We start from the raw sequence: 20,964 nt of genomic DNA, 5'->3' as shown, positions 1-20,964 counted from the left end.
ATGCTGCAGATGCACTCCTGCCTGGAGTACCCAATGGGTGTTAAATCTCCTGGTTCTGTGGTGAGAAGAGGTTGTGCAAGCAGAGCTCTAATCCAGCTGTAGAAATGTCAACATGTATGAGCAGATAGGGCAGAGGATGCAGGAAAAGGGCTTCAACAGGGACAAACAGCAGTGGTGTGTGAAAGCCAAGGAGCTGTGGTAGGCCTACCAGAAGGCCAGCCAGGCCAACAATTGATCTGGTGAGGAGCCGCAGACCTGTCGCTTTTACAAAGAGCTGCATGCCATCCTCGGCAGAGAACCCACTCCCACCCCTAAGAGCCCTGTGGATACTTCAGAGGAACCTGAGTCACAGGCCCCCACTGTGGACAGCGAGGAGGAGGAGGGAGAGTGTGGACGAGCCTGATGCAAGGGAGGGAACCCCTGGTAAGCGACTGTTTGCTTTGAAATTGCAGGGATGGAAACCCCAAAGTAGCAGGACATATCTGTTGATTTGCTGTTTTGTACTTGTGCTAGGAGAGGTAGTGAAACAGCCAGGAGAGGTAAGTTGATCTCTGCTTTTCATTCCCCTCTAGTTAGGCAGAGGGGCCACATGGAGCAGTTTCTTTGTGTGTCCCACGAATCCTCTGTAGAGCTCTTGATGTAACTCTCATGGAGGTATTTTGCAATCCTCTGCTGAAGGTTTCTAGGGAGGGCTGCCTTATTTCTGCTGCTGTGGTAGTATACTTTCCCATGCCACTCAGCCATTACTTCATCCGGCACCATTACAGTACACAGGCTAGCAGCGGATGGGCCTGGGTGGCACTGGGACGCCAACACCAGCTGTGCTCTCTCTGTCTCTGTTACCCTCATGAGTGAGAGATCCGCTAAAATTGCCACTGCCTGTGGAAAACGGTGTGAGTATTCAGTTCCATTGCCCTATACACATAGACTCATGCCTGTGAGCTATCCCCAACTATCCTTCATTTCCCCAACCTCTCCGCCCGACCTCCTGCTCCCCAGGCTCACCGTGGCTCATGGTGTGACTGGCGTTGTTCTGTATCAATCCCAAGAAGAAGTGAGAATGTAGTGCTTACAACTTGTGTGGCTTGAGGGGAGTGAGTTCAGTAGCCTAAGTTTCAATTTCTGTTGTGAATACACTGATAATGGTACATCTGTGTGTTGTATCTTCAGCTGCTGGTATTGTGGCCTTGAGGGTCTCTTCCTCCACACTTGTGGAATATCTGAACCAGATAAGGAGGAGAAAGAAGAGGACTTGGAATGATATGGTCCAGGAGATAAAATAATAAAATAAAAAAATATAATTGGAGATATACCAATCTGCTAGATCTAGAAGGGACCTTGAAAGGTCATCAAGTCCAGTCCCCTGCCTTCACTAGCAGGACCAAGTACTGATTTTTGCTCCAAATCCCTAAGTGGTCCCCTCAAGGATTGAACTCACAACCCTGGGTTTAGCAGGCTAATGCTCAAACCACTGAGCTATCACTCCCCCCAAGCCTGTGCTGCATTAGATAATGAGCCCAGGGCCTTGATGATGACCCTTGCAGACAGCATGGAGAAGGAAAGAGTAGAAAGGAGAAAAGTCTGGGAGCTCAAGAAGAATAAGGAGAGGGAGGTGCATCAGATATAATGGGGCTTCTGAGGCAGCAAAAAGAGATGCTGTAGACTCTGGTAGATGTGGAGGTCCAAGAATCCCATGCTCACCTCCTTCTCCAGCCCATAGACAACTCAATATCGGGACCTCCTGACACCCCCCCACCCCAACATTCCACATGGTGTCAGTGCCGTGCACTAGCTCTACCACTTCAACCTGGGGGACATTAAAGACAATCACAGTTCCACACACACTGATCTTTGAAAGACACGGCTGTTGTGTGTGTACCTGAAATGGAAATGACTGTTCTTCCCCTTCATAAGTTCTGTTCACTTAATTTATTAAGTTCTAAATGTGTTTTTTTTTTATTTTCCTGATTACACTGCTCTACAGCCAAAATGCTTCTGAAATAAATGTAGTTCAACTTTACTAATTCTGGGTCACTGAGAATGAAAATGATGCTTAAAATTGTTGACTGGCTCTAGTTTTCAAGATCTGCTGTTGGGTCAATATATACGACCCTTGACTTGGGAATGGCGGAGGATAAATGAGTTATAAAGGGAAGGGATCTCAGTTTAAACCAGAAATGACTAAAATACATCTTTGAGTGGATCTATGAATAAATCTATGATTGGGTTTGGACAGTACTTGCTTTTTAGGCAAAACAATGAATGATGCAATCTGAAGCTGGTATTGCATCATACATGATATGAATTGCACCATGTTATTCCTAAAAGTCATGGATGATGCAATCATAACGAAGCTTACATCACTCTGCTGAACAAATTGTCCTATATCAACTCTAGAAATCATACAGTGTCGTGCTCTCTTATTTGTCAGTGTTTGATTTTGCAAAGGGACACATTTCTGTTTAGCCAAAGTGAGCAGAGATGCCTTGTACATGTGTGAACAGTGCAGATAACTTCTGCTATGTTTGCAGTGAAGTGACTTTTGCATCACAAAAGCGCAGTCTAACCACTATGGTTAAGAAAACCTATCATCTTTCTTTTGGCTGCAAAATTGGAGATCAGGACAAGAGGTGGGCCCCACACATATGCTGCAACACTTGTGCAACAAATCTTGGCCAGTGGTTGAACAGGAAAAGGAAATCTATGCCTTTTGCAGTGCCAATGAGTCGGAGAGAGCCAACAGATCATACCAGCAATTGTTACTTCTGCATGGTGCCTCCAGTTGGGAAAGGTGCGTCAAAGAAGAAAAAGTGGACTGTGCATTATCCAAACATTCCATCAGCTATATGCCCAGTACCCCACGGAGAAGGACTGCCAGTTCCTGATGCACCAGAATCATTCTCATTTGAGTTAGATGAGGAAGAGGATGAAACTTCTGGTCCTGAACCATCAATGTCACAGGACCCACATTTTCTCCCATCCTTCTCCTCTGAATCACACCTTATAACACAAGGTGAACTGAATGACCTTGTCAGGGATTTGGAACTACCCAAGAGTAAGGCAGAGCTGTTGGGCTCCAGACTACAGCAGTGGAATCTCCTGGCAGGCTATCAGGGCAAATGGAGCCCATCAATGCTTGCAGACTATTGCTGGACAGTGACAAGAGATGCTCCATTTAATGAATACAAGAGACAAGTCAAGAAGCGCCAAGTAGACACTGAATAGGACTAAACTATGTACAGAATAGTTTTTTGCCTTTTGTTTCATAATAAATTTTATTTATATAACCCTTTTGCTGATTTTTAAAGTGTTCCATAAACAGGACAGGTGAAATATTATCATGTAAAGCAACCATAAACACATGAAAAGACCTAAGTTTACAATTTGTGATTAAAACTCTACTATCTACACAATATACATAGACATAAAATGTAAAAACTTAAATATCTTCGAAACAGTAGCCAATCAGTTGTTTTAATTGTCATATTTGAATTCAGCACATCAAAATATGTAATAAATATCACATTTTATCCCTGAAGCAGACGACTTCTCAAAAATTGTAGACCAATGTTACGGAATAAAATTCTATCTTTTTGGAACATAATTAATTTTTATTAGTTCGCAACGTATGCTGGCAGGTGCTGAGGGGGCCTGATACCCACCAATTCCTGCTATTTCATTTTGTCACAGATCCCATAACATTATTCACAGACAATATTAATAGGTACGTTGGCAATGCTGTATTCCTACACACACAGCACTCACTGCAAGGTTCATATCAGGCTGCAAAAGAGCAAGGCCAGGTAGAGCACACTACAGCAAGACACACTACTGTGGATCACTGTTAAAATGTCGTTCAAGGCCTCACTGAACCATACAGCTCTGTGTTGAACTCTTCTTATAGCCCTTGTATCTGGCTGTTCATATTCACCAGACAGCAGTTCTGCCACCCTGGCAGAAACTTCCCCCCCTGTTGCTTCACAGATATTATGCAGGTCACAGCAGGAAGCTATAACCATTGGGATATTTTTTTCTGCTGAGGGCCAATCTCGTAAGTAGACAACGCCAGCGACTGTTCAAATGACCAAAGGCGAATTCAACTGTCTGCACTTGCAGAGCTTGTAATTGAAACATTCCTTGGTGCTGTTGAGATGACAGGTGTATGGCTTCATGAGCCAGGGGAGTAAGGGCTAGGCTAGGTCTCGGAGGATCACCATTGGTATTCTAACATTCTTTCCCAGCCAGCAGATTACCATTGGGAAAGTCCCTGCTTGCAGCTTTCTGAACAGTCCTGTGTTCTTAAAGATGCGTATGTCATGCACCTTCCCTGACCAGCCCACACTGATGTTGGTAAAACATCCCTGGTGATCCACCAGCGCTTGTATTACCATAGAAAAGTAACTCTTTCTGTTGTACTCTGTGGCAAGGTGGTCTGGTGCTAAAATAGAGATAAGCGTGCCATTTATTGCCCCACCGCAGTTTAAGAACCCCATTGCTGCAAAACCCTTCATTATGTCTGGCACACTGCCCAGAGTCACAGTCCTGTATAGCAGCAGGTGATTAATGGCCCTGTACACTTACATCACAATAGCCCCTGCAGTGGATTTCCCAACTCCAAATTGATTTCTGACTGATCAGCAGTAATCTGGCATTGCAAGTTTCCATAGTGCAATCGCCATCCACTTCTCAATTATAAATATAGTTCTCATTTTGGCGTCCCTGTGCTGGAGGGCTCAGGCATAGATGAATCATGGGGCGGGTACGGGGGGTCAAGTTCCCCCCCTGTTTCTGCTTGGCCTGCCAGGAGTGAGGGAGAGAGGCTCTGTCCTTGTGCTGTGCCTACTCTTCAGCACACTAGGCCTCTGTCCTGGCAGCGAAGCTAAGGTGGGGAGCAGAGGGGGTGGGACCAATCACTTTTCACACCGGCCACTCTGGGTTCCTGTTCTGTGCAGCACGGAGGCTGCCTGCCAGATCCTGGCTGGGGAGGTGGTGGCCGTTCCCCTCCGCCCGGGCCTGACTGCCGGGGACAGGGACTGAGTGAGCTGGAGTCCCCTCTTCCACCTGGCACAATTCCAGCTCCCTCAGCCTCTCTCCTCAGCAGTTGGGCCCCCAGGGGTGGGGGAGTGGCCTGCTGCCGCCTCTCCAGCCAGGTGGTCTCTCGGGCAGCCGCTGTGCTGCACAGAACAGTGACTTGGAGCTGCCAGCTTCAGCCGGACAGCCAGGGACAGGGGTTGAACATGCCACGAGGGGGCTAGGGGGGGAAGAAGGACAAAGCCCTCCCTCCTCCACCGGTAACTCTGGTGGGGTGGGGCGGTCGCTGGGCTGAGGAGACACGTGGGGTGGTCATGTGTCATCTCCTTTAGATTGTGCCCCCCCCCTGTGTTGGAAGGCATGAGTCGTTTGGTGAGTTTGGCACACTGATCCAGGAATATGGCCGTGTGCATCCAAAAGTTCTGCAGCCTCTGCTCATCATCCCAAACCTGCATGACAGTGAGATCCCATGAGGCAGTGCTAGGGCCCAGAACTGGCACTCCAATGTCTACATTTGATCTGTGAATGCCTTCAACAGCCTTTAATTGTTTTTTTTCTGTGTCCCATAGCAATCTAACCTCCAAGGAATTGTCATGTTATCCATGACATCTCTTACAGCTCTGCAAATACTGCAAGATCAGATGGTCTGTGGTCACTACGCTCATCACAATAATGCAGAGCTGTGCAGGATCCATGCTTCTGCCAGAGATGATGGACAGCAAGGAGAGATGAGAGAGTTGGGATTTTGAAAAGAGTCATGAAATATTATGAGATGCAGACAAAATTATGGGATGGAGCACATTGCACTATGGGAAGTTGAACCCATGCTCCCAATCACTCCTGCATGACTCTTTTTGGCCCCAGGAAGCATTGCAAAAACTTCCCAAAACATGCTGCGCTGGATTGTGATGAGTTGCATAGTAGGATAGCTACCTATGGTCAGAGGTGAAAGTAAGCTGGTACGGCTTACCGGCAAGAGCCAGTACGCCGTTCCGGACTGCACCGACTTCTGCAGCAGGGATTTACTCCTTGTGGCTGCGGGTAGCCCAGAGCCCTTTAAATCCCACCAGCAGCTCGGCACCTGGGCTGGGGCCGGGATTTAAAGGGCTTGGATCTCCCCGCTGCTGCAGGGAGCCCAGATCCCTTTAAATCCCCCCCCGGCAGCTCCAGCGGCTGGGTTGGGGCTGGGATTCAAAGGGCTCGGAGCTCCGGGAAGCTCCGAGCTCTTTGAATCCCGGCCCCAGCCCAGTGACCGGAGCTGTGGGGGGGATTTAAAGGGCTCAGGGCTCCGAGGCAGCTGGAGCCCTGAGCCCTTTAATTTGCCTGGGAGCCCCGGGTTGATTTAAAGGCCCTGGGGCTCCCAGCCACAGCCTGTGTCCCAGGGCCTTTAAATCTTGAGAGGCCACGCCTCTTCCGGTTGAGGCCATGCCCCCTCAGGACTCCGGCAGTACCGGTAAGTCCTATAAGTTGCTTTCACCCCTGCCTATGGTGCACTGTACTCTGCATTGATACAAGCGCTCCTGGTCAGGATGCACACTGCCAACACAAGGAGCATAGTGTGGACACTCACAAGAGATGTAGTAACTGTGGTGGCTCTTTGCCTGTATAACTTAAGTCAACATTATTTTGGAGTGTACACATGGCCCTAGACTGATCAATTGCATATTCACTTGCATGTTTTAAACATGTGGTATTAGTGTTTCCATCCCAAGTTGTCTGTTTTAGCTCTTTTTGCAAAGCTAAGTTTTTGTCCCAGAATTCTACATGTTGTCATTTTATTTCTGTCTTTGTAGAAGTAAGCACAGAGCGGTTTTCATTATTAGTTTTAACAATAACGCTAATGAAAATGAGTCCTTTAATAAAATGTTCTGACCATCTTCTTCTTTTCCAACTTTTCAGGCTGATTAGATTATAGACACAGAGTAGTAGATTAATTTGCCGCCTTATTTCTTGTCTCATTGCTAAAATCTGAGTGACATAGGTGTCATTGTGGGTTTCAATATTCAAATGTTTCACTTCTGCAAATCAGCTTTCAAATCATCTTATGAGTCACAAGCAAAAATTACCTTGGTGGGATCATTCTAGTAACCATTTTGATATGTCATTAAATTACCACATGGTTTAGCATAAGTGACAGTAAGACAGACCCAGGTCTGGAACACTGTTGTTGCTGGTCACAGATTAGGTGCATGTGATTTGCAGAACTCTGTGAGGAAGCATGCATGGTGCTTAAGCTCAAACTCATGCCATTAGTCCCTTAATAGTGCAGGTCTTTCACCAAATGAACAGAAAATAATCAACATCAGAATTATAGCTGCAAACTAACGGCATATGCTGCAGGATTGGTTTCTGGGTTCCAATTGCTCAGAACATTAGAATCAAAATGTACAAGTGACATGTTTAAATTTTATCTGATACACAAACAGAAGTTATGTCCTAACATTGTGTATACAATGCTTCTTGATGTTCCTGTAAAACTGCAAAGTGCAGATTGAGTGGGAAAACTTTCCAATACAGGAATTAAGGAAACATTTTTCATCAAGTATCCTCATTTGTACCTGTGGCCTAGGTGTTAAGGGGCAGGCCCAAAAGAAAAGATTCTTGGCAGAATAAAATTTCATAAGTAAAGACTAGCTTAAATGTAGCTGTTCTATATTGGATGAAGCATCCAGTTTGATATAGCTGTATTGGTTTTTAGCTTACATGAAAATAACAATTCTTCTTTTTTCCTCCCCTCTTCTAACTAGATTAAGAAGAAACAGCAAGAAGTAGTGGGCTTCTTAGAGGCCAACAAGATTGACTTTAAGCAAATGGACATAGCTGGTGATGAGGACAACAGGAAATGGATGAGAGAGAACGTACCAGGTGAAAAGAAACCACAAAATGGAATCCCCCTCCCTCCACAGATCTTCAATGAGGAGCAGTACTGTGGGGTGAGAAGTTATTTGACATTTTTGTAACTTTGCAGACATTCTTCCTTCAGGACATTTCACAAGTGCCCTAAATTCTACCGCTCTTCAAATTATCTGAGATTCTCTTTTGAGTTAATAGATTTAGGAGATGTTTCTTAAGTCCTGAAGAGAAAATAGAGGGCCTGATTGTCCCCTTTCACAGAGACACCTACAAGGAGGGAAAACTTATTAGGAAAACTCTGCTTGGTAATCTGCATGGAGTTTCCTAACTATCCTCTGCAGAGACAGTGGCTTGTGGGTTCAGTGAAGTGCATGGAGTGTCAGCCTGCCTCTCTTACAGAGCTCCCTGGAAATCATGTGTTCCCTCCCACTTCACCACAGCCCCTGATATAGCATAGCTTATTCATGAGCTGTTCTTCTATTGCTTCCCTGCCCACACTCTACTTCTGCCCTATCTTGAGAGGGCTAATGGATGCTGAACGAGTGATACTGCAACTTCCACTGGATAGTCAGGAGGCAAGGTCCTATAGAGCAACTGTCCCTTTTTCCAGCCTTGGTGTCCAGCTCTGCATCCTTTCGGTTAGCTGAGTTTTCTTGTTGCATAATTAGATTGAACTCCCTTATATATTATTCTAGACAGAGCCCTACATCTTTTCCCTGTTTTATTGTTCAGTATTAAATTCATCTTGTAATGCCAGGTTCATCATCAGACATTTTTCCAGAACATGAAGGTCACATCTGGAAACAATAACAGCAGAGGTGTCACATGCGGAATAGAAAACAATAAAACCCAAGGGCGCGTAGCCAGATATGGAGGGACAGAGGTTGCTGAGCCTGCAAAACCGCAAGAGCTGCTGCCCAAAAGTGAATCTTTAATTTGTCCAGTCAACCAGGCCCATAGGTCCTTTAGTTCTGTGCCCATACTGATTTCAGTCAGCTTCTTCATAGCACCATTTAGTCACCATTAGAGCTTGGTTAGCTACTTACAGCACATAGGTCATCCCTTTGACCCTTGTTTGAGCATTATCCATGAACAGATTTTGATTTTATTTATTACAGACTTGCTCATCATTTAAAATTGTTAAACAAAATAGTCAGGAAATCTATTCCTCATTCATGTCATGACTGGTCTGACGTGGGACCGTGACTTAGTTACATGGGCCCAGATCCTCAAGGGTATTTAGGCACCTAATTCCCATTGAAATGCCTGGGCGTTGGGTGCCTAAAAACCTTTGAAGATCTGGGCCCAGCTGTTATCCTGTCTGCTCCCTGACTTGATGACAAGCATTCTTAAACAGGAGAAAAAGGTGTTCAGAACCTGAGATAGATAGATGGTTCCGACACAAAAAGGCATTTCCTCAAGTATCCAAGAGAACTTCACTGTCTAGGAACATTCTTGCAGCTTAAGATGTTACTTGTAAAAATGTCGTGAGACATGAATGAAAAGGGATGTGAACATTATCAAAGTGAATCTGTGGTTTTCATCCAAATAAGTGCTCATAAATACTTTTTTTCCCCCCGCATATTAACCCAGATCTAGGAACCATTCTGTTATCGCTCAAACCCCAATGAGATTAAATAGAAACCACAGCTCACATAAGGCTAGATTTTCAAAGCTCAGAGCCTGATTTTTCAAGTGGTCGGCACTCACCAGGTAGAGTTTCAAGAGAGCTCAACTCCCGTTTAGGCACCTAGATAAGGGCCGGATTTTCAAAAGAAAATCTGGTCTCCAGTGTTTGATGTGTATCTTCTGCCATTGTAAAATCACACTGACAGGGATGCTCTGTTATGGGTGGAGGACACTAACAACTAATTCCTGTGCCTTTGACTTGGTCCTGACCAATGTAAAACAGCAATACATATGCCAACAAACTTAAACAAAGTCTTTGTTTAAGTTTGTTAGGATGGCCGGCTTTAGGCTGATTTGCCCAATTCCCAGGAATTGGGCCCTGCGCCTTAGACACTTTTTTTTTTTTTTTAAACTTAGCCAGGGTCCCTGGCTGCGATCTGCTCAGGGGTCTTCCGTGGTCCCGCTCCCTTGAGCGAAGCGCAGGCGGGAGCGCGGCCAGCCCCGTGGCCCTGGCTGGAGCCCCGGCTGGAGCGCAGCAAGCCCCGTGGCCCCACTCTCCTGGCTGGAGTCCCGGCCAGAGCGCGGCAAGTCCCGCTTTCCCGGCTGGAGCTCTGGCCAGAGTGCGGCAAGCCTCGTGGCCCTGCTTTCCCAGCTGGAGCTCCGGGCCTTTAAATAGCCTCCAGAGCCCTGGGGTAGTGAGGGGCTCTGGGGGCTATTTAAAGGGTCAGGGCTCCAGCTGCCTGCCTCTGCCACCCCAGTCCTTTAAATAGCCGCCAGAGCCCCGCTACCCCCATGCATTCCCCAGGGCTCCTGAGGCTATTTAAAAGGTCCAGAGTGGGGTAGAAGCTGGGAAGCCCCGGACCCTTTAAATAGCCCCAAAAGCCCTGGGATAGCAGGGAGCTTGGGGGCTATTTAAAGGGCTGGGGCTCCAGCTGCTTCTGCTGCACCCCCTGCCCTGCCCACACCAGCCCCGCTCCCCCTGCCTGCAGCCAGCTCTGCACCCCGTGCCCACAGCCAGTCCTTGTCAAACCCCCTGCCGTGTCTCCAGTCAACCCCTGCCACACACCCCTGTGGCTCTGCCCAAAGCCAGCCAGCCCCACACACACTGCTGCCCGCACCAGCCCTGCACACCCTGCCCTGTCTCCAGCCAACCCCTGCTGCACCCCCCTGCCTGAAGCCAGCCAGTCTCACACTCCTCTGTCTGCAGCCCTGCCAACCCCTGCTGCATCCCCCCGCGGCCCTGCCTGAAGCCAGCCTGCCCCACACACCCCCTATCTCCAACCAGCCTCACACCCCTTGCCCTGCCTGCAGCCAGACCCTACCTCCAGCCAGCCCCATGTCCACTTGTGCCCTGCAGTTCCCAGGCAGTAACCCTGCACACCTGCTTCAATGAGGGGGGCAGGGAGCAGCTGGAACCCACACATGTGAAATGGCAGTCATTAATAACCAATCAACAGCATATATGATGCAATGTACATAATATATAATTTTATTATTTATATAGTTATGGAAGGTAAATAACACAAGAAGGAAATGAAAGGCTTTTTTTTCCACCTTTTTTTTTAAGTCATCCCTGCCAGGGCCCCGCCGAAAATGTTTGAATTGGGCCCTGCACTTCCTAAAGCCGGCCCTGTTTGTTAGCATATGTATTGTGCTGTTAAGCATGAATGCCCTACCTGCGTTTTCCCGGCTGCAGCAGTGGGGAAAGGAACAGAGCACAGCCCCACCCCTCCAGCCATGTCTTCCGACGGGGCTACACAGCTCCATGGGGGCCCTCTGGCAGCCCCTAGTCTTTTCAGTACCCCTTACCAACTAGAAATCTCTTGCAGGTATGGGGTACCACTGTACTTGCACTCCTGATCGCCAGCTAGGCTATCCAGCCCTCCTAGGGACCCACCAATCACTCTGGGTAGTGGCAGAGGTCCCCACACCTGGAGGTCCCACCCACACTGGAGCACTTCCAGGCTGCAAAAGACATCATGTCTTTGCTGGTGCCACCAATGCCGCATCAAGACGTAGTTGTCTCTAGAGGGAAGCCAGCACTGGGGTCTGTGTAATGGTCTCCATCTGTGTGGCATTGCTCCCTGGCATGACAGCAGTCAGTGTTGAAGCATCAGTCTCCAGGGACGTGCTTCTGACCTGCCCACGCTGACCAGAGTTCAGGGCACTATTCGCTAGATTCTTGGTACTAGTGCCCCGAGGCATGGCATCACTCATCCTATGTTCAGTGCAGATCCGTAGCATGCCACCAGTCTCTGGAATCATGACACCATTTGACAGAGCGGAGGCATTGCTCCTTGGGGGAATGAAGTCCACCGGAACCACAATGCCGATCTCCGGGACTATGAGACTGGTTCCCGGAGCCGAGATGCAGATCACTGGACTCATGGCACCGCTCTCTGGGGTCCCAGAGCTCTAGGTGTCAATCACTGGTGTACCATCACCAATCTGTCGAACTCCACCACTGGTCCTTGGACAGATGGCACCAGGACCCGGAACCGCAGTACCTGTCCCTCAGCTGCAGTGGCCAGGATAGCAGGCATGGAGGTATAATGGATGCAGCATTGGCACTGCAGTGGTCTCTATGGCAGGAACTTTCCTCCTCGGGTTTGGAAGCTAAGGAGATAGTGGGTCCCTCGGGCCAGCCACACCCAACCAGATTTTGGGGGGCTCCTCCAGGGCCACCTACTGGAGCATGGCTGCAGGGCCAATGGCCTGTCCAGTGGCACTTTTGGAACCCATGGGGGTTCCCCAGGCATGGGAGACTCAAGATGCAGCACTCAGTGTCAGGGGCATCAGAAAGGAAGTTGGTGACAGTCTTCTGCTCTCCCCTGGAATCAGAAGAGGGGTCTGAGCAAGAGGCCCAGGAGCATCCTCTGGCTTCAGTGGAGACCACCCATGTGGGGGATGCTGAGCCAGTCCCTCTCCCCGCCCTCACCTCCTCGTAATCCTCACCCAACGAGGCAGTGGCGGGACTGTCCCATACAGTGTCATAGGACGATGCCAAGGCACACCAGGAACTGCTAAAGAGGGTGGCAGCAGACCTAGGATTGGAAACAGAGGAGTTGGCGGAACCCTCTGACACCTTATTTGACATTCTGGCCATGGTAGCCCCATCTCAGATGGCGCTCCTGGTACACAAAGGGGCAGTAAAGCTGGTAAAAGCCCTATGGCAGACCCCCTCCTCTCTTCCACCCATTTCCAAGTGGGTAGAGACGAAGTGTTTTGTCCCTGTGAAAGGATTTGAATATATGTATTCCCACGCGTCCCTGAACTCTTTAGTGGTCCCTGCAGCCAATGAGATGGACAGGCAGAGGAAACCCAGCTCAGCTCCCAAGAACAAGAATGGCAAGAGGCTGGATGTATTTGGCAGAAAAATGTATTCATCCGCCAGCCTCCAGTTATGAGTGGCAAACCATCAGGCCTTACTCGGGAGGTATGATGTCAGTTTGTGGCAGTCTGTGGCCAAGTTTGCGGATTCGCTGCTGGAGGACTCCAGACAAGAGTTCCTGGCCATTTTAGATGAAGGGAGAAAGATGACTAGGGATTCCCTTCAGGTGCCTCCGATGTGGCAGACTCAGCTGCCAGGTCCATCGCACTGGCCCTGTCAATGACGTGAGCATCGTGGCTGATATCTTCCAGGCTATCGATGGAGACGTGACAATCAATCCAGGACCTCCCCTTCCATGGCATAGCCCTGTTTGCAGAACAAACAGACAGAAGATTACATGGATTTAAGGACTCTAATGCTACTCTATGTTCCCTGGGTCTCTATACACCGACCTCCACTAGGAAGAGGTTCAGACCACAGCAACCTCAAAGACCGGAGCCCTACCACAGGAAGGGCAAGGGCTATAAGTGCTGTCAAGGCCAACAACCAGCCCCTTCTTCCCACTTGGGCTCCTCCCGCTACCCACCTGGTAACAAGCAGGTATTTTGAGGGTGCGTCCAAGGGCAACCTCCCAGTCGGCAGCCAGGATCCTGCACCCCTCTTGTTTTCAAATCACTGTTTTCCTTTCCTCGCCACTTGGGCCACTATAACATCGGACCAGTAGGTCCTCAGCACTGTGGCAGTGGGGTATACCTGACAATTTATTTCTACTCCTCCCACCCCTCTTCCTCATCCCTCTTCAGGGACCCTTCTCACAATCAGTTTCTCGCCAAAGAGGTGCAAGCTTGCCTGCAAGTTGGGGCCATAGAATAAGTCCCCTTATACCTAAGAGGGAAAAGTTTTACTCGGTATTTTCTCATTCTGAAGGCCAAGGCGGGTCTGCACCCCATATTGGATCTACAAGGTCCCAACAATTATCTCCAGAAGTTGAAATTCGGCATAGTCTCCCCTGGTCTCCATTACCCCCTCTGGATCCTGGAGACTGGTATACCGCCCTCAACTTGAAGGATGTATATTTCCATATTGCCATTTTCCAAGGGCACAGAAGGTTCAAATTGTGAAGTGGTTACTTTTCTTATATAAATATTAAGGGTGTAGGAGGGGAGATAACAGACCCTGTTTATCTTAACATAGGCGAATGCAAGGTATCCCGTCATATACCTTTTCCCCCAACTTCTTGGTGACCAGTGTCACGATAAAGATTTTTGAGATTCCTTCAAGAGAAGTTACGTAATGACTGTATACCATTAAAGAACAACTGCCTTATAAAGCGAGGCAGACCAGCTGCAGCACCTGTAAATTATAAATGTGCAGTATTTGACTCTGTGTGTGAAGTTATATCGGGAAAAAATAATTTGCATGTTACTACAAAATTATATTTATACAACATCCTTTGTGAGAGCGTCTCAGAGTGCTGTGCAGTGTTCTTTTTTTTTTAAAAAGGCAGTTACAATAACCATTTTTAAAAGCTAAATTAAATTAGTATTGAAATTAGCCTTACAAGAGTTCTAATGTGAGCAGGACTCAAGTTTCATACCAAAGGAGCATAAAACAGCAGGCTTGTTACAGTACCTAATTTTAGTATTTGCTTGGAGGCCTGGAAGTGCTATTTGGATTAATAATGGATGGAAATACATATAAATGCAATATGCTAAATCCTTCCTCCTGTCCCTGAGGATGTAGCAGAAATAGCACTTTTCCGCTGGATGTGTAGGTATCAGACCCTGGAGCAGTACTTATATGAAGGGAGTGGGAAGAGACATGCAGGTTGAAGATATGGACAGTGGTTCATGAACTAGCCCACAAATACTTATATGGGATACAGTGACTTGTGGTCAATATTCCTGGCCATACCCCCACAGTCGCAGCTACATATCAGTTGTGTCCTATCCATTCATGTTCGGATTATGGGTTCCATTGGACATACTTATGGCTGAAAGCGCAGCCCCATTACTCTGTGCACCAGGATTGTTAATGTTTGTTGCTTATTCTTTAGGTTGTGTGTCTTGATTCTTCTCTTAGTCTTCAGCCATTTTGTTTCTATCAGTCTCCTTTTTGCCAGTTTTTTTTTCTTTCTTCCTTCCCTTAGCATCCTTTTTCCTCTAGACTGGAGTCTCTTATTTTTCACTTCTATCCATTTCTCCTCCCTGGGACTTTGGCTGCCTCTTTCTCTCTCTTGCCTTCCCCACAGGTTGCCTTATATCTCTCACGTGTGTGGCTGTGAGTGCATATACACACAGAAAAGGCTTGACCTAGGAAGGGTGAAGATGCAGGACTGAAGGGAGTGAATCTGGGTGAAGGATTTCTTTCCTGTCACAAAGGGCAGGAGATATTAAGTGCAGATATGGAGGCTCAATTTTTGAAGTGGAAGAGACTATTAAACACAATGAGCAGTAGAGTGCAGCTATAGCTCCATTACTTTCCTCTCGTGCTGGTCTGTAAAACAGTTTAAATTTCATGGCTGACCATTTATTGGTGCCGTCCGTATTATAGTTACTGTAAAGTGGGTGTTCCTTACAACTGCTTTGGTGAAAATAAACTATTCAGGGTGCGATGTTGCACTCCATACGCTTTATGGAAATATGCTTATGAATATGACATGACTGGAATATGCTTTACTCTAAATACCCCTTGTATAGTGTCATTAGAGAGCTTGTAATCTACTAAGTGTGTTCATCCTATTTGTTTGCATGTTTTATTTCTATATATGAAGTTAGGAGAATATGATATAAACTTGTATCACTGATGTAAACATAATAAGTGGAGATCATTAAGGGTACTCTAGAAACAGACAGTTAGAATATCAGGGTTGGAAGAGATCTCAAGGGGTCATCTAGTCCAAGCCCCTGCTCATAGCAGGACCAACACCAACTCAATCATCCCAGCCAGGGCTCTATCAAGCCTGACCATAAAAACCCCTAAGGAAGAAGAGTCCAGCACCTCCCTAGGTAACCCATTCCAGTGCTTCACCACTCTCCTAGTGAAAAAGTTTTTCCTATTGTCCAACCTAAACCTCCCCCACTGCAACTTGATTACTCCTTGTTCTGTCATCTGGTACTACTGAGAACAGTCTAGATCCAGCCTCTTTGGAAAGTCAGCTCAGTTTCATGGGAGGAGTCAAGGGGGAGAGGGTTCTGGCAGCCAGGGGTTCCTCACCTCCCTAGCAGGCAGCTCCCCTCAGCCTGGGGAGGATGTGTGTCTTGGGACTAACTGGGTTCTTGGCTTCCCAGCTCCAGGACTGCCCAGGGAGGCTGAGCAAGAAGGCTGCCCTGAGAGCAGCAGCTGCCCAGCAGCTGATAGGTAAGAAAAGAGCTGGAGCTCTATTTCCTATTATCCCTCCCTACCCCATGAGCCCAGGGCCCAGTGCCATATGCACTTGTAAATGTCCTTAGTTACTTGAAAGACTTCCTGTGTACCTGTGGACCAGCCCAGGAGGAATGGAGACTAGGGGTCTTACAGTGACATGTGACCATGTCTCCTGATAACGAAATCCATCTTAAATCTGATACTTTTCCATTTAGAAAGAGGGGTGGGGACCTAGAAAGACAAAAGATTCCCGCCTTGTGCCAAAGTTATAAAAGGGGGTGGAGAAAGACAAATTGGAGGCCAGTCATGAGAAAACCCCTGCTTATCACGTGAGATGTCTGCTGGAACTAACAAGGACTGTACCAGGGGAAAGGATTGGGCCCAGACTAGGAAGGAGTATAGTCTGTGAAAGAAGCTTATTGGAACATCTCTGAGTGTGAGATATTACCTGTAATCAGTTTCTTAATGTATTAGGCTTAGACTTGTGTGTTTTTGCTTTATTTTGCTTAGTGACTTACTTTGTTCTGTCTGTTATTACATGAAACCACTTAAATCCTACTTTTTATACTTAATAAAATCCCTTTTGTTTATTAATAAACCCAGAGTAAGTGATTAATACCTGGGGGAGCAAACAGCTGTGCATATCTCTATCAGTGTCATAGAGGGCGGACAATTTATAGGTTTACCCTATATAAGCTTTATACAGAGTAAAACAAATTTATTTAGGATTTCAATCTCATTGGGAGCTGGGTGTTTGGGTGCTGGAGTCAGGTACCAGCTGAGCTGTTTTCAGTTTTGTCTGCAGCAGGCTAGCATGTCTGGCGCAACAAGATAGGGTTCTGGAAGTCCCAAGCTCGCAGGGAAAATGGACTCAGAGGTAATTTCAGCACATCAGGTGATGGTCACTAGTGGGTCTCTGTGACCGAATCTGTCACACAGACGATACAGGTGAGAGAAGTGGGAGAGGTTTTTTGACAGGCTCCAATGGAAGACTCACACATTATAACTGGATGTATTTTCAATGCCTGGAGCTAGCATTAGTTTTTAGTTTTCATTATAAACCATCTACGTTGACAATTGTATTCTTTACTTAATCTCTTACTTAAGTTGCCTCTTCTATTGGTGTCTACACAGAGGTCTTCATCACTTTCTAAGTACACTGAGTACTTCGTGTTGTTTTCCTGCATTTGCTTTTACCTGCAAAGAAAATTTCTAAGGAAGAAGTTGAAAATAAACTTCCTGTTCATTATGTAATCTGGATCTCTAGAGTAGACTGATCACTTGCTCCTTATTTTAAAGGAGTGGCCCATATTTTGAAGTAAATCCCTTATTTTTGTACCTAATGGCTGGCATAGCTGATACTCAGTATATGATGCATTTTTGTCTTGCATTTCAGCAGTAATCATGCAAAGGATTGTATATAGTGTGATAAAAAATGTATAAGTTTTTATGTATGAGTTTATGGGGTAATGTTTGTTTAAAAATAAGCTTTGACTATATTTTTCATACAGTTGTCCTTCATTTACTGAAATGTAGATGGTAACTCTACCATGGGTATGGTAGAGTATGCATTTACAAGATTACATATGTGCAAAGTATTATCAGCTACCAGGAATACATTGAAATTGCTGTGTTTCTTACTATATGTCTTGGGTGCTGTTTTTATATAACTCCGGTGGTTTGGTCTTGGTGTGATCCTAGGGCTGGTTATCTATTGGAGATACCATGTATGTACAAGTAAATTACTGGGCCGCTTACAGTTTAACAACTTTATCCAAAGGGTGTGTTTATTTAATATCAAGCACATCTTATGATCCATCCATGTTGTAACCCTTGTCCTTCCTTCCCCCTTAATTTGTTTCTCTTCCATTGCTATGTTGTGACTAATTTAAGGCCAGATTCTGCCTAGTCCTTACGAAGATGCAGAAGTGTATTCATTTTGCCAGGTAGCTTTAAACACTTTGATCTAAATATGCTTCTTTCTATGTCTCAGATTCTGCAAATCCTTAGTCATTAGAGTAGTGATTTGGGGGCAATGTATGGAAGGATTTGTAGGATCTGTTCTCTTTTGCATATGCTTCTTACCAATTCCTTGTTCTTTGTTAAATTCCTTTTCTAGGACTTCGAATCCTTCTTCTCTGCCAAGGAAGAAAACATTATTTATTCATTCCTGGGTCTGGCACCTCCTCCAGGTACAAAGGTATGAATTTCTGTTCTTTGCTGAGGTCCATTCATTTTAATTTAGTAAAAGATGGAGGTAGGCCCTAACTCAGTATGTAAAATAATGGACAGTGACAAGTGCTGCAGTAAGAAGTTAGTTTGCTGGCACAGGGCTGCTGCAAAGTCTTTTAAGGAAAAAAAAACAAAAACAAAAACAAAAACGGTGCAGGCTTTCCAATAGAAAATCTTCCAGCCCTCTTTCTTTCACCATGGATTTGTTACAACCTCTTCTGCTACTTTAAAAAAAGCACACATATTTTGCTATATTCAACTTTGAAACAATACAGCAATCCCTAATTAAATTATATGTAAAAGCCACACAAACCCCATTGCACAGGGCCCTGAGTGAACAGGCTTTATATGGGAGAACTATGCAGGGCTAGGGTACAGAATCCATTCCCCTATCTGGGTGGATAGCCCCTATCAGGAAATGGGAGACTTTGACTTTGTTTAATCTGACAGACGGAGTTGTAGATATTGGGTCCTTACAACCATAGGCCCTTTAACTAGGCCCGTGGTGTGCCACAAACCACTCTTCTGCACTGTCCCTCGTAAAGCTGAAATCCCAGCTCTGTTGTGCTGGACGTGCTGATTTCCCCTGCACATGGTTTCACAGCTGATCACCCCTTGTCTGTTGAATTACAGCTGCTCCATGGTGCTGGAGGGGGCATTCCACCCCCCTCACTAATGTGCAGATTGTGTTGATCAAGTGGCATTTGTGCACAACACTGATTCATAATTAACTTTTGTTATAATAGGTCGACTCCACCCATAGTCGGGATAGGGATAACAAGGAAATTTCCAAATTTGACCAGAACAGTGGTTATCTAGTCCAATATCCCATTTCTGACATCTTATGCTTCAGAGGAAGCTGCAAGAAACTTTGCAATGGACAATTGTGGAATTAACCTGTACACAGGGAAAATTTATTCTAATCTCATCAGTTTGTGGTTGTCTTTTGACGTGAAGTGTGAGTGTTTATATTCTTCTATTTTTTAATCCTAGCTAATGTAATTGTGGATATTCCCCGTATTCATATAAATCACTGTTTTTTATGAATCCTTTTTTTTTCTCTTGTGGGGTCCTTGTACATTTCTTCACAATCTTCTCCAGTTTTGTCTAACTTACAGAAGATACAACATTATGTAAGTTTTCCCACTTCACTGTTCACCCATTTCCTAGGTCTTAGAGGACTGGTCTTAGTACAGATCCCGGAGTCTCCTCCACTGTTAACCTTTGCTCTGTTATGCATAGTAGCCATGTATTCCTCTTCTATTTTTCTTTCTCTTAGCCAGTTTCTAAAACATGGCAATGCTTTATCTTTCACATCACAATTCTGTTGTTTGTTAATAGCCTTTTGTGAGGGACTTCATCAAAGACTTTTGGAAAGTCCATATGCACTATCTCTACTAGTTCTCCTCCATTCACTATATTTTGTTGATATGCTGATATATTCTAGCATAATAGAGAGACATGCTATTTTTTCCTTTACAGAAGCTGTTCTGGCTTGTCTAATATGTCACGTTCATCTACGGGGCTTATAACACTATCTTTGATTATGCTCAAATGTGATCAGATCTAAATATTGCCATCTTTCTCATGGCAGACATGGATATAATGAATCAAGAGAGTAGGTGAGACATAGTCTGAGCACAAGACTGGTAGTAATACACTCTTTTGTTCTAACATGGCCTAGTGGCTAAAACACTGAAGTAGAATTCAAAAGACCGGGATTCTAGTCCTTGTTCTGCTTGGTGACCCATGTCACCTTTTTGTGCCTCTTTCCATGTCTGTTAATATGGAGATAATGATACTTATCTCCTTTGTGAAGAGCTTTGAGAGCTACAAATGAAAAGTTATGTAAGTCACATACATAAAACAAAGGCATTACTACTGTTAATTTTGTCTTTGCTGCTGGCTCCCTGGGCGACCTTGGGACAATCCTTTAAACTTTCTGCTTCAGTTTCCCACCTTTGTCCCAGGAATATCAACACTTATTTGTCTATCTCTGAGGAGTCTTGTGAGAAATAATGTAGTGAATGTCCACTTAGGGGATTAAAGAAGCTCCATGTGCTACATATCATCATCATCATCATCTAAATGTTGTGAATCAATAGGAATAAGAAAATTGTATTTCTCCTGTTTTCTCACTTCATACACCATCCATTCCTTCATGCATTGCTCAGCTAGGTACCTACCTGGAACTGGAAGGGACCTTGAAAGGTCATCGTGTCCAGTCCCCTGCCTTTTTTCTGTGGAAAAAAGTACTTTATTTTTCCCCTTCAAGAGTTCACCCATTCCTAGCCTACGTCCAAGGCTATTAAAATGTCCAGTCAGTGACAGCATCACAAAAGTTGAAAACAATATGCTTAGGACATGTTGCCAGAAAAACAACCTTTTGGGGCTATTAGTAATAAGCAAGAATGGTTTCTACTGATTTAACTGCTGTATCAAGGTGTTAGCCTTTCAGATCTGGAGATGGAGTTGCCGACAGAACAAGGAGTAATGGTCTCAAGTTGCAATGGGGGAGGTTT

At 45.7% G+C, this 20,964-nt stretch overlaps 1 protein-coding gene across 1 annotated transcript in view; it reads left to right on the top strand.

Annotated features, from left to right (window-relative positions):
* LOC115658511 (SH3 domain-binding glutamic acid-rich protein-like) overlaps nucleotides 1-20,964 on the top strand; it is a 43,687-nt gene that overhangs the window by 9,713 nt on the left and 13,010 nt on the right. Inside the window, exons 2-3 of the mRNA XM_030577589.1 lie at nucleotides 7,779-7,964; nucleotides 18,330-18,410. Of these exons, the coding sequence (XP_030433449.1) occupies nucleotides 7,779-7,964; nucleotides 18,330-18,410 (267 nt within the window). The remainder of the gene's footprint in view (nucleotides 1-7,778; nucleotides 7,965-18,329; nucleotides 18,411-20,964) is intronic.

Source organism: Gopherus evgoodei, chromosome 1 (genome assembly GCF_007399415.2).
Source record: "Gopherus evgoodei ecotype Sinaloan lineage chromosome 1, rGopEvg1_v1.p, whole genome shotgun sequence".
Taxonomy (NCBI): Eukaryota; Metazoa; Chordata; order Testudines; family Testudinidae; genus Gopherus; species Gopherus evgoodei.
This window is presented reverse-complemented; position numbering and strand designations above follow the sequence as displayed.